The 16306-nt window shown below is 37.5% G+C and overlaps 1 protein-coding gene across 4 annotated transcripts; it reads right to left on the bottom strand.

The window, feature by feature from the left end:
- Window positions 1-4556: 4556 nt before the first annotated feature.
- Arf1 (ADP-ribosylation factor 1) lies at window positions 4557-11562 on the bottom strand. Of its 4 annotated transcripts, none has more exons than XM_027364365.2 (5): window positions 11328-11531; window positions 6915-7074; window positions 6653-6762; window positions 6398-6523; window positions 4557-6186 (listed from the first exon to the last, which is right to left on the bottom strand). In XM_027364365.2, the coding sequence occupies exons 1-5, from the start codon at window positions 11514-11516 to the stop codon at window positions 6022-6024; spliced, it is 750 nt and encodes a 249-aa protein (XP_027220166.1). In that variant the 5' UTR covers window positions 11517-11531; the 3' UTR covers window positions 4557-6021. The 4 variants fall into 4 exon arrangements, with proteins under 4 accessions (XP_027220166.1, XP_027220167.1, XP_027220169.1 ...); XM_027364366.2 differs by having other exon boundaries at window positions 4930-6186; window positions 6915-7077; window positions 11328-11562; XM_027364368.2 differs by having other exon boundaries at window positions 4930-6186; window positions 6915-7077; window positions 11284-11376.
- Window positions 11563-16306: the final 4744 nt, after the last annotated feature.

Genomic DNA, 16306 nt, shown 5'->3' with positions numbered 1-16306 from the left:
AGGACTGGTCAGACTGTGAAAATGACCTACTTACCTACCTTGTGGATTATGATGCAGTGGCAGTACAGTGTTACATTATTCCTTCCAGAGGCCTGCTTAAGTCCTATGTCAATATTGCCAAGATTAACTATATCAATATTGCCAAGACATAACCTCCCCCACCATGAAGTTTATATTGTTGGTTTGTCCTACCATTTCTTACCATATCAACCCCTTCCTCATCTATGTCAGAAATGTTGATGTCTTGACCACCCAGCCAAACACTGTCACTCCACAGCACACTACCCTCAGTGTGCCCAACCTGATCATGACCATTCAAATTGCCCTGCTCAGTCACATACATGTGCCAATTGTGGAGACTCCTATAATGTGTGTTATAGGAGCTGCCCTGCCCATAAGCTCGAATGTGAGGTAGCAGCCTCAGATTCAAACTAGGCCTCAGTGTACATGAGGCTAGACAGGAAGCACGACGACAAGGTTTTTCTCTCAAGTTATTCCAAAAGAGTCCTTTGCTCTGCTTCCCCACCATCTCCACAAGATGTTTCTGCATCTCTCCCAATATCTCTTCCCTATACCCTAATCCATCCTGCCTTTACTCACCCTATCCCCCAGTCTTCTTTTGCTTGTCAGATATCTATCTCCTCTTTTCCTCTTCACAAGAGAATCTTTGTTTCTCAGTCCTCTTCATCCAACTCCCATCCAGAAACCCTTGAACACATTCAAAACTTCCTAAAGATGAAACAAGGGAACACTGGTCCCTCATCCACCCCCTAATCTCTCTGTTCCTACTCCTACATTTAAAGTATTAGCAGATATCCACCCTCCTTCCTACACCCTCCCAACATGCCCCATCCTCTCTACAGCTCCCACGAATCCCCTTTATCACAACAGTGTCCTTCTCCAGACCCCTTCCCTCCAGACATTCTTCCTGATACTTCATCAACTTCCTCAGTCCCCCAGATTCTTCTTTTCATATTACTCCAACAGCCACCTCTGTTTTCCTAGAACTGTGTCCTAATTCCTTCCCCAGTCACAGATACAGTGCAATTCACTCAATCACCCTACCTTCTTAACCTTACCCATTTTAATAATCCCTGCGCTACTTCATTTACTTCCCTTTTCACATCCATATTTTCCAATAACACACTAATCTTTGATATCTAACACTCCACCCCCTCTCCCCGGATTCTTCTACTTTTCCAACAGCCATCTCTGTTTTCCTTGAACAGTTCCTTTACCTTCCCCATTCACAGATACACTATAATTCCTTAACCCTCCCCTTTTTACTAATCTCTGCTCTAGTTCAATTACTCCCCTCTTTTCCCTTTTCACTACCATGCTATCCTATAATGCTCCCTAATCTTTGATATCTTAACACATTTCATCCTAATCTTTTACTCTTTACCCTTTCCAATACAATACTTTCCCATAGTGCTATATGACCTTTGATGTCTAGCACATGTATTTGTTTCAAACATTAAACATTAAACATTTGTTAATACATGCTTAGGTATTTTCTTGCATTTATTGTTTATAACCAAAGGGCTAGTACTGTTCAAGAAAGCTACAACTTATAGCTGTTGGAAGGATTATGAATATCTTTTGGTGAGAATTACTACTCTTTAGACATAGTATACAAGAAAGCTGGTAAAAACACTAATTTTAATTTAGTAGAAATCAGAAAAAGTATGCTATTTTTAACAAAAAAAAAGCTTACAGTGGTTGCAGTGATTCAGATTTGTGACAAGAGTTTTTATCAATTACTTCAGGAATGTATCCAAGAGCATCCTACAAGACTATATACTAAAAATTTTGCTCAAGGTATGTAACACATTTCAACAAGATCAGATAATTGCACATCATGTGCTAGCAGACAAGTCGTATGAGTGCAGAATTTGATTAGTCAAGAAGTTTTAGTACCGTATATCACAAATATTTTAATTAATTCAAAGTTGCTTGTTGAGGTTTCGTATATACTGAGTTACTAGTGAAAGTAAAGGAAGAAAAAGTTAACAAAAATTAATTTTCTTACAAATATATCATTTATATTGGAAATATGAAGTATGAAGTGGGAAAGCGATATAGACAGATTAAATATTTTGATACAATTGATTTTGCTGCATGAAAGAATAAAAATGAAGTTCAGATTTTTTCATGTTTAAAAGTCAATTGGACTATACAATAAAACATTATAATGTAGTCCATTAAAATATTCATTATTATTCAGTTCTTTATTTGTGTCCCAGCATCACTCATACAAAATCTTCTGATTAATATTTATGGTCAACTATAATTTTCAACAAGATCTTGGGCTTTGTAATAAATGTCTTCCTTTTGACTTTTTTTTTCTATTCTTTGATTTTATTTCCTTCTTCACTCTCATTTCCTCAGAGATTTTACCGAATACATCCAAATATATTTGACTTTGTCTCAAGTATACTACATACTCTTTCATGATTTTGTAAGTTGAGAAGTAGAAACCTTTAACTACCACATGGTATTTTTTTTAGAGCAAAATCATAACATGGTAAAATATAAATAATGCATTGAAGTGGATGTTCAATTCTTGTTATCCTTTGAGTTGAGGAAATCCTGAAAATTCTGAAGTATCTTGACTAATTTACTTTGAAGACTGTTTTTAGATTAGTTCTCTACTATTTTACTTTATTTACTTTTTCATGTAGAGGCATTATAAACAGATTTTTCTGCAGTTATATAGAGTTGAATGGATGGTATCGAAAAATATTAATCTTTCAAAAAGGAATGGTATAGCTTGTCTTCACAGAACTTCTATTACACTGATACCATTTTTTATGTAATTCTATTGATGTTCACATGTTCTGGCTAATGATTTTGTGAATGAAATCCATTAGCTATACAAAGTTGCTACCATTTTATTTTTTCTTTTATACTGACTGATAATTGAGCAGTGTTAAAAAAAATCTAACTATAATTTCACATTGCTGTCTGTTTGATCAGCAATCTGTAATGGTTTGCATTGTTGGCCATTTAAAAAAAAAAGCAGCAACATCAAAGAGCTTGACTGATTACTGATAAAATTACCCTGAAGTTGCAATCATTATTTCACTGAAATTTAAAATAATAAAAACAAAAGCTTCACTGATCTCAAAAGCAACTTGAATGCATTTTTATCAGTATGATGTCAAATACTGTCAGTAAAAAAAAAATTAATAATAAATAAAATCACAACCTATTAAAAAATTAAACAACTTTTGGTCTGAATATGGAGCTTACTTTTTAAAAAGTAATGATAAACTATACCCTTCAAAACAAACAAAAAATAAAATAAATTGAAGAGATGACAATCACATATTTACTTGATTTTTATTTTTCTCATGAAAACACTAAACACTAAAGTGAGGGCACTCATTCATTAACTATACGTATAGGCTTCATCTCGAAAATAAAAGCAAACCTATCAAGCTGGCCATCTTGTGGAGTATACAATATAAAGATGTAATAAATCAATTACCTAATAACCCATATCACAGATTACACAAAAAAGTGGATTGTATGGAGAACTATGCTACTACATATAGTATAATGAAAAGCCTAGATACTATGTTTTTTATGTATATGTAAGAAATTTATTGGGTCACTTGTTTTTCTTGAGATGACATCCATTTTGAAATATTTTACATATATGCATTTAAACATTTCCTTTTTATCTTTAGTATTATTTTGTTATTAAAAATAAGAAAAAAAAGTTCCATACATTTGGGAAACTAGTCACATTACAAAGCAAGATACCATTTTCATCAAACCACGAGTGATCAGAATGAATATGACAATGGAACAAAACAAGCAGTGATTTAGGTTTGGTGAAGCATTGTTTGGAAAATTGGTCATGATATCTACAAGTATGTCTGGATGAGTGGGCTTGACTGGCAGGCATGCCCGGAAAGTTATCAGGTGAGCAAATGATCGATTTGCTACTGGAATTAGTTTTTCCGCCACTACTTGGCCCTACTGCCAATCTGGTTTGCTTGTTTGGTTGTGCCTTGTGAAATAGTTGATTTTAAGATGCAATATATTATTTGTTTGAGTACTTCAGACAGAAAATATTAAGGAAAATAAATTAGAACTCTGATCTACCATATGGGTTACTCTTTTCCCTTTTTATTCATCTGGTTAATAAAAAGTTCCCTGAATTTCTAGCCCAGAACTATAATTTAAATGAAGCTTGAATTCATCGTTTCTGAACCCTTCTACAAATTTGATGTTGCCAATAATGTTTATGATTTTCGGCTTCCAAAAGGAATGCTGTTCTAAAACAATTGTTGTATGCCCACCTACAAATGCTCGCCAATAGTATCTTGTAACTTTTTTCAAAGCATCAAGTGGGACATCCTCTTGAGGATAGCCATAATTCCTTAACTATGCAACTTTAAAAAAGTCTAAATCAAATGGGAAATATGAACAATGACAAGTAAAATATAAAAATCCTGCTTTAGATATATTGTGCAACTTTTCAAAAGCAACATGAGGAAAGCCAGTAAAAATAGAAAAAATGAAATTAAAAATTAAAACCTGTACAGTTTTAAACCCTTTAATATTCAAATCAGATCATGGTCACTGTAAATGTATGACATGCCAGCAGACCACTTCATAAAAAAATCCTCTACTCACTATTTTTTCATCATATTCAAATATACTTCTCTATTTGCTTGGATATTACATGCAGTGTTCAAAGTTGTCTTCAACATTGCAGCCTTGCATTTTAATCAGCATGTGAGAAATGAAACTACTTTTTCTTTATCATCATAAACTGTAGGTGTAGTCCACGAACTAGCATATACTTTCTTACATGGCATAAAAATATCAAAATTACTTCCACGTGCATGAACGGGTGTTCAAGATTTCAAGTCTATGGAAAGATTCATTCAGGATAACATCATAGATAAATCATCAAGCACAAATTAAGTTTTATTACACTTATTCAAAGAGCATAAGTCAGAAAACCACCATGTATCAATCTAGTTTCCATGTAAGGGAATTTGCCTGCTCAATTAAATACCAAAAAGTATAGAAAAAAAAGTTTAAATTTAGTTAAACAGTATACAAATCAGAAGACATAAGTTGATTAACTGATACAATAGCTCCACATCAATTCTATGCCAACAGGAATGTTCCAAAATAAGTCAACTTTGAAGTGTGTGTCCAATGAACTATGAACACCTTTGATTATTTTTTTTCCTTTTTTAAAAGACCAAGCAAAGTGCACCAATACTAACAACACAGATGTGAGCTGCAAACACATTCCAATAAATAAAAAGTCCCTACCTTAATCTGAGATGGGGTAAAATAAAATAAAACAAATGAAAAAATACACAAAAAAAAAAATCTGATAAAAATCTGATATTGTGAAATGGAAGATAATGAAGAAAAATAGCAATTAAAATTATCTTAATCTTTGTTGCTTCCTTTAGAGCACATTCCAGACTTTTACACCAGTATAAAGGCATTACACTCAGCCAAGTATCATACTGGGGCCCAAGTCCTGATAATTAATTCTCATACTACAGTAAGACAAGAGAACACTGGGCTCCGGTATGACCTGACCTCAGGCTTTGAAGTCAATACTGTAGACTGGACAGACAGCAAGGCTCGTTCTCCTCCTTTCATCACTTAAAGTCATTCACACGTTGCTGACATCACATATGAGGTAACAACATCGTTGCTGCACTGTCCAGCCCACCACTTGTTCACTGCACATTGTCAGGGCTGGGCATTACCCACCCAGCACCCAAGCTCATGCTACTATCCTTTGCTTGGGTTCACCCACAGCAATAAGGTTATATTAACAGTGTTTTTTTCACACTGATAAAATTGCTCCTTTCCTGAACCAGTTTCTTTAATGATGAATAGTCATTTAGCCATCACTAACTTTCCTGTGCAGAACAGGCAACAAAGCCTTCTGATGATCCAGCCAGCAACCTAAATGATATAATCACTGCCCACTAGTTCAACTTTTAGTGTGTGAGCTGCTGGTGGCGAGATTTAACGGTTAGCATTCTTCAGCTGGTTGCTGAGCCAATCTAAGCCTTCATAAAGACCATCTCCACTTGTAGCACACGTTGCCTGGATATACCAGTTGCGGTTCCTCAGTGAATGCAGTCCCAATTTGTCTGTAATTTCGGCTGCATTCATTGCATTTGGCAGGTCCTGAAACACACAACAATGTGAAAAACTGAGGATGGATATATTATACAAAGTAGTAATTACTTTGTATCCTACAAATTATCAATTACCAAATTTCTACGTTGACAATTACCTTGCTAATGCACGACATTATGAGAATTATAACATTTCTCAATATCATCCAATTTGTAAATTTGTTCATCTCAAATAAATTTTCTTGACTTTACACACTAACCTGTTTGTTGGCGAATATGAGTAGCACAGCATCTCTGAGTTCATCCTCTGCTAACATACGCATTAGTTCCTCTCTCGCCTCTCCAATACGTTCTCGATCATTTGAATCAACTACAAAGATAAGCCCCTGCAACACAATTTTTTTTTTTTTTTTTTTAGTTAGCTGCAAGTTAATACAAGTTTGTTAATGAGAAACAAGTCAATTCTTTCAACATGTTTAAATCTTTATAATTAAAACTTAGAGAACCATTCATACCTGTGTGTTCTGGAAGTAATGGCGCCACAGTGGTCGGATTTTATCTTGACCGCCGACATCCCATACCGTGAAACTGATGTTTTTGTATTCTACAGTTTCGACATTGAAACCTGGAATACAAGAGATAATGGCACATTAAATTCAATAAAAGCTATTCTATATTTCTAAATAAAAAAATTCAAAAATTAACAAGTAGGCCTATTAAAGAAATTCAAAGATAACCTATCTAGATACAACACATAACCAGAGGCTTGTGACTTACCAATAGTTGGAATTGTGGTTACAATTTCTCCCAACTTGAGCTTATACAGGATTGTTGTTTTACCAGCGGCATCCAACCCCACCATCAGGATGCGCATCTCCTTTTTCCCAAAAAGGCCTTTGAAAAGGTTGGCAAATATGTTGCCCATTTTTGCCACTTTCTACTGGAAAAGAAATTGAATATTAGGATCATACAGAATGACCTGTATCTCCCAAATATACAAATAAAATCACCTGCACAACAATCTCAAAGAATCTATTCTAAATCATGGTGTAAACATTATATATTTGTAATAGTAATGATGTAGGCCATTTCATTATCACAATTCACAAAAGGTATTCAATATGTCTTCCATATTCCACGTTTTCTATAAGAATATCCTTGTTTAAAGCTTCCAAAAGACATGTCAAAGCAGTAATAATCATATACAAATCCTCTTTCTTCTAGAGTTTTTTAAACATTCAAAAATAGATTACGTTATGTTCTGTATTTACATACATAGTAATGGCATATATTTTCAATATTTTGTACCCAATCAAACCACCCTTGGAAAAGTCTAAGGTTCACATTTCTCTGTTGCAAGTCTTCAAGATTCCAAATCAAGAATTTTCTTGGGTAAAACTATGAATACAAAATCTATTTTGATTAATGTTACCAAAAGCGATGCACAAAGATAGAGGGAAATAGATACCGCCATCTTGTGGAGCATAAGAAATAGTCACAAACAAAACAAGTGCAGCTCCTTCTGCCCTATATTTATTGCAAAATTATGAAAATGTCAGGTGTGCAACACCACTGAGTATGTCCACAACACCCTCTCACAGCCAGAGTTCTTATTGTTGTGTTTTCTGTAAGTTGCAAGTGCTAATTAAGGCAGAGGAGAGGGAGGCTTTCCCCCCTATCTAGGAAATAAAGAGTAGGCAGGAGAGGTTAGGTTTAGGTTTTTGGGGTTTGCATGATACCCTAGTTTTTGGACTTAGTCTCTGGATGGTGTGTCACTCTCCATAACAAATACCTCTTTGGTTTAAAATATATTATTTGGATTAAAATACATGCACTAGTTTTTATTTCTTTAAATACTAAAAATACTAATCACTCATTTATGCCTTCTACTATCTTAAAATTAAACAAGCCTTTGAACTACTCAAAATACTTGTATATATGAAATCTAGCTATACTAGTCGATCCATGGTAGAATACCTAAAACCTCTATTCCTTGTAGTCTACCTATGATATTCCGTAAATTAAATGTAAAATTCACGCTTATGATGAATCGCATTATTCATGACTTTTAGCGGTTCTCTTGGCCAAATTTTGAATAATATTAAATAACGAATATTAAATTGTACAAAAATGATATAGTTAGGCAAATCTTGCCCACAATATTTGTCTTTTTCTACACTAACCAAGACTTTGAAATTACTGCCAATTGAGACAGCCAGACTAAACCTGAAGTCCTACTCCTCCTTCATTTTCTCGTAAGATTCTCTATCTTTTTTTCTACTATATCTTTATTCTGGAGGCACCCTGAAAAAATGTAAATATACAAAGTAAACATTATATATATATGTATATATATAAACTCACAGATACATACAAAAAACAATTTATATAGCAAGCTTACACTTTTTATTGCATTTTCTCTTTCTAAATAAGGACTGATTCACACGTCAGGTTTTTATTCTTATGCCAAATCTTTCCCCTATGCCTAAAAATGAAACTTTAAAATAAGTTATATCAGCTATTACAAAGCAACCTTCATCCAATTCTCAATACCACCTCCAGTACTATAGAACCAGCTGTACTCATCAAACATCAATAATGTTAATCCTCATGTTCCATACATCACTTCAACTTTTATTAAAAGCAGCATATGCGCATGGCTCATTCTAAACTACCTACAAGGGAACATCATACAGAAAATGGGTGGCCTAATCCAAAATAACCAGGGCTCAAAGAAAGGGCCTCTATAAGAACTACCACTAAAAGGTACAGAGTGAATCTCATGAAATTCTACATTCTCCCTGGCTTTCAGGCCTTAGTTCTCCTCAGATTGAGAGGGCAAACATTACAGACCATCCAATTCAGTAATTTAGGGCTTGATAATTTTCACCGAAATCTTTTTCTCCTTCCGAACTATGACCTGATTTTTTTTTTCTTCATAATCACGTTATCAGTTTCTTCAGTTTTACCAAGCAGTTAATGCAACTGTGACCACCATACTTTACGAATCCTAGATGAACTTTCTAAAAACACTTGCATATCCACCAATGATCTATATGGCCTCTAAATATATATTTCCTATCATATATATTCTATTAAGACTAGAGCTTACAGACTCCCCCACTGACTTATCTTTAAAAATGAAATTAGTACAAGCTCTGCTATTCATGAATGGGAAAATAGGAAAAGAACCTAAAAAAAAAAGAAAGGAAAACAAGGAAAAAGAAAATGGTGTGGTGGGGTCTCCAATATACAGCTGGTCAGATTGTTCAAGGCACAGGCACCCACAATTGCATGACACAATACCACTATTATTTGGGCTTAAGTTTAAAGGCTTTCCAAGATCAGATCAACTTTCAGGGAATTTGTACGAAGCATAGTACTTCTATTATAAGCAAAAATCACTATTTCAGAAGTAACATTAGATGGTCAATATTTACCAAAACCTGCACAATTCAAAGGAAATACTCAAGGGTTGAATATAAATTTTACGTATCAAATCCCTTGGCATATCTTCTAACATAATGACAACATTCATCTTAATATCAGTGATCGATATTCATCATTATAATCATTATTTTGAACAACACTTACTTTCCATGAATTTGAAAATTTAAATTATGTAGATGCTAACATTTTATCAATCTCATTAACATGCTAAATCCAAGTGGTTATTACATGATATTAATAAAATACCAAAATATGTTTAAGCCCAACTAAAATATATTTGGAAATACCTTAAAATTTCAATGTATCTAATCAGCCAAGCCTGCATCAGCTAACAAGAAGTTCGCAGTACTAAAGCATCTTCTCTGATTACGGGCAAAACAACCAACATACCGTAGTCCCCATGAAAAACATTAAATACTATGTCAAAAAAAATGTACAAATCCTATTTGACAGCCAGCTTCACAAGCTATATATTTTGCAATGATTCAGAACAGTACACGAACTAAAAACTTAAATAATAGCAATATTTAATACACTACAGGTGGTGTAAAAACAAAAATATGACCATATCCACATATTCTTATAAAAATCCATGAATCTATGCTCGCATGGCAAAATTATAAATCCAGCCTCACATGCTTTAATCTAAGAGACAAACAACCCTCCACTGTTAATATACACTGGAGAGAGAAACTTGCTGACCACCTCGGTCATCTTTTGTCATTCATGGTAAGCTCCGAGCTCTATCTTGCTGAAGATACAAGTGTTGTTGGCCTTTGCTGGAGCCCAAGGGAGGGAGGTCATTGCCCATTTCCTATTCTAAAAAACAAACGGATTCATGTTGTTTTCTTGTTCTTCCCTGGATATGCAGACCCACGAACTTGATATTATTTACAAGTCACGGAAATTTAGCTCTTAAGACTAAAAATGTTAAGTAATTACACAGGATTCATAATCAACATCAATCCAATCATAATTACACAAACTACAATACAATAATATAAGCAAGCGTCCCCAATGTCGCAGCAATAAACAGACTACTCCCCCCATCAATCATCACACTTTCTTTCCCTAAAAGCAAAAAATCTCTCTCCAACAAAAGGTACCATGAAGCTAAGAATAAGTTTAACAATAAAATAAGTGGCTAATTACCAGCAAGGAGCAAAACCTTCTAGATTTTTCCCTTTCACTGACAGCTGATGTATACATAAAAAATTCATCACCCGTCACCAATTTCACAACTTTTCCACATGTATGAACTCAACTCTTTTTACTACCCAAGAATGAATGAGAGGATAAGGAAAAGGATAAGGACATGTATTAAAAAGGAAAATTACAATTCCGTGACGATGACAAGTGATACATCCACGACCCGCATACGTCACCTATTCTCTCACTCTGGATTTTCGGTCTTTTTGGCCGATTTGGGCCCCTAATTTCGCCTCCTTACGAGCACCGGAACGACTGGATGGAGTAAATTAGGGTCCTTACCCCCTCCTAGGCGATCCAGGACCAATTCGTGCCCTTGATCGAACCGGCATTGCGATAACATACACAAACATCCAGACCAGCCCTAACATCCCCCAACACTCATTTCAGGCAATTTCGCCGCTTTCACAGCCTCAAACGGCGCCATCCACCTCTCCTCGTCGCAAGGACACACACTCAGAGACAGACACAACATCCAATACATCACCTCCGCCGCGGAACACCCTCAAGAAACGAGAAAAAGCGGCTCACCAGGGGACTGAGGGTGAAAATGGCGGACGCGACGACCACTCTGCCACATCTGCCACGTCGCGGCGATGACGTCATGTCACGTGACCGACACTTGCCGCGCCCGCCGCCAGGGGGACGACGAAGGGACTCTCTGCCATTATGACTGCGAGTCTCTCTGTAATTAATGCCAACCACTCGCTCACGCAGCATCTGGCGAGCTCTTTCTCTAACGCTCTCTCACTCCGGCTCCAAATTATATCTATTGGCAAGCGGGAGGCGATGGCGTGTGCAGGGAGGGAGGCAGGCCATAAGTTGAGCTCCCTCTGTCGTGCTCGCGGTGAACACTTTTTAAAGGGCTCTGAAACGTGCAGAGGATGAAGCTCTTTCTTATTTCGTTGCATCACTTCGTTAAATTTTTAAGGCTCCTGTGTTGAAAGGTCATCATGAATTACATATTTATGTTGATTATACAATTCGAGGGGATGTGTATTCGGTAATGCAAACGATAGATTGTTGAAGTGCTGTGTTAAACTTTCCAGAGCAAGTTACTTTTAAAATTACATACAGTTACCGGCTACACAGGCCTTCGACCTGTTCACAGACTCACAAAAATATATTCAGTATTGTTGCTATGGCAGTTTGCTATGTTAAAGACAGAGATAATCTTTAAATGAGAAAAAGGAATCTTTAAAGATGCGGTTTCGCAACGATTATCATACCGGTTTATGACGTGTCTTGAACTCATAAATCATTTGTCGATCCCTTCTGTATTTTCTTTTTTAAGTTTCTCGGGAACACATATGCTCCCCATCCTTATCTTAAGAGCTTATGAATGAATTATTCGATACGCAGAGAGTTTTAATGAAGTCAGATATTTAAGCAGTTTATGATAGGCCTTGGATTACATAACACCCATAATTTGTTGACACTTGACCTATTAGCATTATCTCATACATGGATATATATCCTTTGCAGTAAGAATTGGAAGAAGAGGTGTATTCTTTTTCGTATACAGGGTGTTGTAGGGTGGGAAGGATGAAGCTCTATGGGTGTGCCACCGTGACCTTAGGCTTTCATCTCTAACTTGCCTGATGATGACTGATATGCCTTTCTCTCTCTCTCTCTCTCTCTCTCTCTCTCTCTCTCTCTCTCTCTCTCTCTCTCTCTCTCTCTCTCTCTCTCTCTCTCTCTCTCTCTCTCTCTCTCTCTCTCTCTCTCTCTCTCTCTCTCTCTCTCTCTCTCTCCGTCATCAGGGATTGATTATTACTTACAATTAAAGAATGGTTAAGAAAATCAACGAACAAATATATATTTTAAAACTTTATATTTACCATCCCAAAATTAGATATTTTAAAAGGGAGAATATATACAGTGGCTAATATATTCTGTTTTGCGTCGAGTCAATACCTCTCCTTCGTTATTTCAAGTGTAACAAAGTAAGTTGTTACGGATGAACCTTTTACAGTACCCTGAGTCTTGCCACTTTTTCTGCTTTCGAAAGCACGTTTAGACATGAGACCGTTCACATTTCCTCGTGTTTTTATAGCTATAATTGGTACTGCAAATCATATGGGTGCATGTGTTGTAACAGAAACGTGGCTTAGTCTTTTGCGAGAGAAGCTCTCTTAAGAAGGCTGCAATTTAACAAAGTATTTAGTGTTGCGTTGGGTCGGGCTGAATCGCTACAGTTTAGTTAAACATATTTCTGAGTCGAAAACAATCGGGAACCTCTGGCGTCATGGTACTTTCGGGTAGTAGATTGAGAAATTTTGACGGCTTTCACGATTATTTGGGATGCTCTCTCTGCAAGATGCAGCCTCAGATTAACTTTTGTGCAATGTAAACAAATTCTTGAGGCAGAAAGGGAAGGTGGCCACCTCATAATACCCATAGTTAGACATTTTATATCCCTAGAGAAAGTCTAACGGCATATTTTAACAGCGGTGGTTTGTGCTTTATCTTATTACACACAATCAACCGGCTATAGGCCTTGTATATGTTTCTCGACGTCTTCCACCATCTGATATGTACAGATGGGGTAATATCGGAGGATCCGAAGTGGTTCCACATAAATAACCAAAGGGATACCAATGGAAAGGCCAGAGGCAATATTTGAAGCGCCAGAGACCGCCGTTGGAAGGGGCTCCTTTTGAAAAGAACGAAGAAGCATCTGTGTTAGGGTCGACAGGCAGTTTAGTAACGTCCAAACGGAACCTTTTCAAGGGTCGAGGGATACTACTGGAAGAACCGAAGGGGCACCTTTGGAAGGGTCGAGAGGTACCACTTGGAAGAATCGAAAGGGCACCTTCGGTAGGTCCGCGGGTGTTTGAAAGGACGGAGGAAACACCATTATTGGGCTGTACTTTAAGGCATCAATTAGTCTCAATCCTCCTCAGGAAAGATGCATACATGTTTCAATTTGGTATACATTAATTAGTCGTTTGTCTTCTGAGAATATAAAGTATACTTTAATTTCAGACTCTTGAAATTAAAATTGGTGAATATCTCATGATTTACTGCTCGAAAACAGCCACGTAGACCAACCAGTATGTAATTCACGAACTACAGGTTCAAGGAGCCCAGTCTACTATTGGTGACGAAAATATGCATAGGTCAAACATCATGAGCAAGCTGTTGAAGCCCTAAACGACCACGAGGAAGTCGTACTTCAGTAGGTACTACATGAGATACTCGAATGGCGTTTTCATAAAGGTTGTATCAAAGGACCGTTTCTCTAAAATGGTCAGGTTGTTTGTTTTTTCCATTCAAAATACCCAAGAACGTTGTTACATGATTCCTTGATATTTCAAGGACAGCCTAAGCTTGTCAGAAAACAAATAAGTTTGACATGATTAGCAACAGCTGTTGCCACCTAAAATATTTAGTTTGAGTTTACTGTACTATTAATCATCGCTGCAACTGGGTTTTGCTTTTTTTCGAGAAATACGTGGTCTCTCCTGGTTCACTGCGCAGCCGATGTTATTATGCTATATTTTATGTAACTTTTATATATGATGGATAGCTTCTTTTAGTTGGTTGATTTTTTTCTGGCACCGAAGTCACTGAATAGCGCAATAATATATTATAACTGATATGTTAGTTTAATAGTATGTAGATTTATTCATCTTGTACCCTGTGATTGTCCCGTTGTGACTGCATCCAACACGCTTAGTTCGTTTTCTCTGAATTAACAGAGCGTCAAATTTTAACCTCTAATGAGAAAACTCTCTCTCTCTCTCTCTCTCTCTCTCTCTCTCTCTCTCTCTCTCTCTCTCTCTCTCTCTCTCTCTCTCTCTCTCTCTCTCTCTCTCTCTCTCTCTCTCTCTCTCTCTCTACATCTCTCTCTCTCTCTCTCTCTCTCTCTCTCTCTCTCTCTCTCTCTCTCTCTCTCTCTCTCTCTCTCTCTCTCTCTCTCTCTCTCTCTTTCTCTCTCTCTCTCCCTCCCCCACTTTCTCTCTCTGTCCCTCCCTCCCCTACTCTCCCTCTCTCTCTCTCTCCCCCCCTCCCTCCCTCTCCTTCTCTCTCTCTCTCTGTCTCTCTCTCTCTCTCTCTCTCTCTCTCCCTCTCTCTCTCCCTCTCCCTCTCCCTCTCCTCTCCCTCCCCTCCCCTCTCCTCTCCCTCTCCCTCTCCCTCTCCCTCTCCCTCTCCCTCTCCCTCTCCCTCTCCCTCTCCTCTCCCTCTCCCTCTCCCTCTCCCTCTCCCTCTCCCTCTCCCTCTCCCTCTCCCTCTCCCTCTCCCTCTCCCTCTCCCTCTCCCTCTCCCTCTCCCTCTCCCTCTCCCTCTCCCTCTCCCTCTCCCTCTCCCTCTCCCTCTCCCTCTCCTCTCCCTCTCCCTCTCCCTCTCTCCTCTCTCCTCCCTTCCTCCCTCCCTCCCTTCCTCTCTCCCTCCCTTCCTCTCTCCCTCCCTTCCTCTCTGCCTCCCTACCTCTCTCCCTCCCTACCTCTCTCCCCCTTCCTCCCTCCCTCCCTATACCTTCTCTACCCCCTCTCTCTTTCTCTTGCGTATTTCACTCTATATCTGTGACGTTCATTTAAGCCTTGAATAGTGCAGTGTGTCCTGCCACATATCTTCCATGTTGTAACGTGATTCTGCTCTCTCTCTCTCTGTTGGCTGATTTGTCTCTACTTCTCGCTACCATTTTATCCTTTGTCTCTGCAAGACGTCAACACTATTGGCTTGAAACCAATGTTACGCTGCTCTCTCTCTCTCTCTCTCTCTCTCTCTCTCTCTCTCTCTCTCTCTCTCTCTCTCTCTCTCTCTCTCTCTCTCTCTCTCTCTCTCTCTCTCTCTCTCTCTCCCTCCCTCCCTCCCTCCCGCCCTCACTCACTCACTCACTCACTCTCACGATGTGCATTTACACAGTAGATGCATAGATAGGTAGATAAATTATTGGTAAACATATATGGATATATATTTTTCTATATAAACTTCACACACAGGCACATGTGTGTGTGTAGATAGAGAGATATCTTCATACACGGAGACCTTGTGATATTTCACTTTCATACATTCCAGGGATCATATGTCGCTCTGTCTGCCTTTCCTATTCTCCCAACACGTCTCTCATTTTTCTCTATATTTTTCAAGATGATGACCGCTGTGCTTTTTAGATGGTGCGATGAGTCGAGCTTATTTTTTCCTGGTGAAGTTTCATAATTCCAAAGTCTTGACAGAGAAGAGAAATAAAATCCGGTTAATTCCGACCAAGTTCAGCGTGCTCAGTGTGGCTTCTATAGGGATTGGGAACTTTCTACGGCGGGGATTTTCATCCTGTGATAATTACCCAAAGTGAAGAAATATTTTTCTGTGGAGCAGAACACTCAAGAAATTGTGATTTTCAAAGTGCACATTGTGGCATATGATACGTAAGTATATATACAGTGATTGCTTTATTTCAATTTATTTTCGTCGTTTTAGCAACACAAGCGACAAAGTAACTGAATTCCGCATATCTATTACTGTTTTAAAACTTAGCTTGACTTGATAAATGAAAAACACGT

Source organism: Penaeus vannamei, chromosome 4, assembly GCF_042767895.1.
Source record: "Penaeus vannamei isolate JL-2024 chromosome 4, ASM4276789v1, whole genome shotgun sequence".
Classification (NCBI taxonomy): domain Eukaryota; kingdom Metazoa; phylum Arthropoda; class Malacostraca; order Decapoda; family Penaeidae; genus Penaeus; species Penaeus vannamei.
The sequence above is the reverse complement of the archived record's forward strand: the minus strand, read 5'-3'. Positions and strand labels throughout refer to the sequence as shown.

Coding starts and splice junctions, on each gene's coding strand:
- Arf1 (XM_027364365.2), bottom strand. CDS start 11,516: ATGCTGCGTGAGCGAGTGGTTGGCATTAATTACAGAGAGACTCGCAGT. Junction 6,524..6,652: donor ATTACTTCCAGAACACACAG/GTATGAATGGTT, acceptor ATTGTGTTGCAG/GGGCTTATCTTTGTAGTTGA. Junction 6,187..6,397: donor TCATATTCGCCAACAAACAG/GTTAGTGTGTAA, acceptor TGTGTGTTTCAG/GACCTGCCAAATGCAATGAA.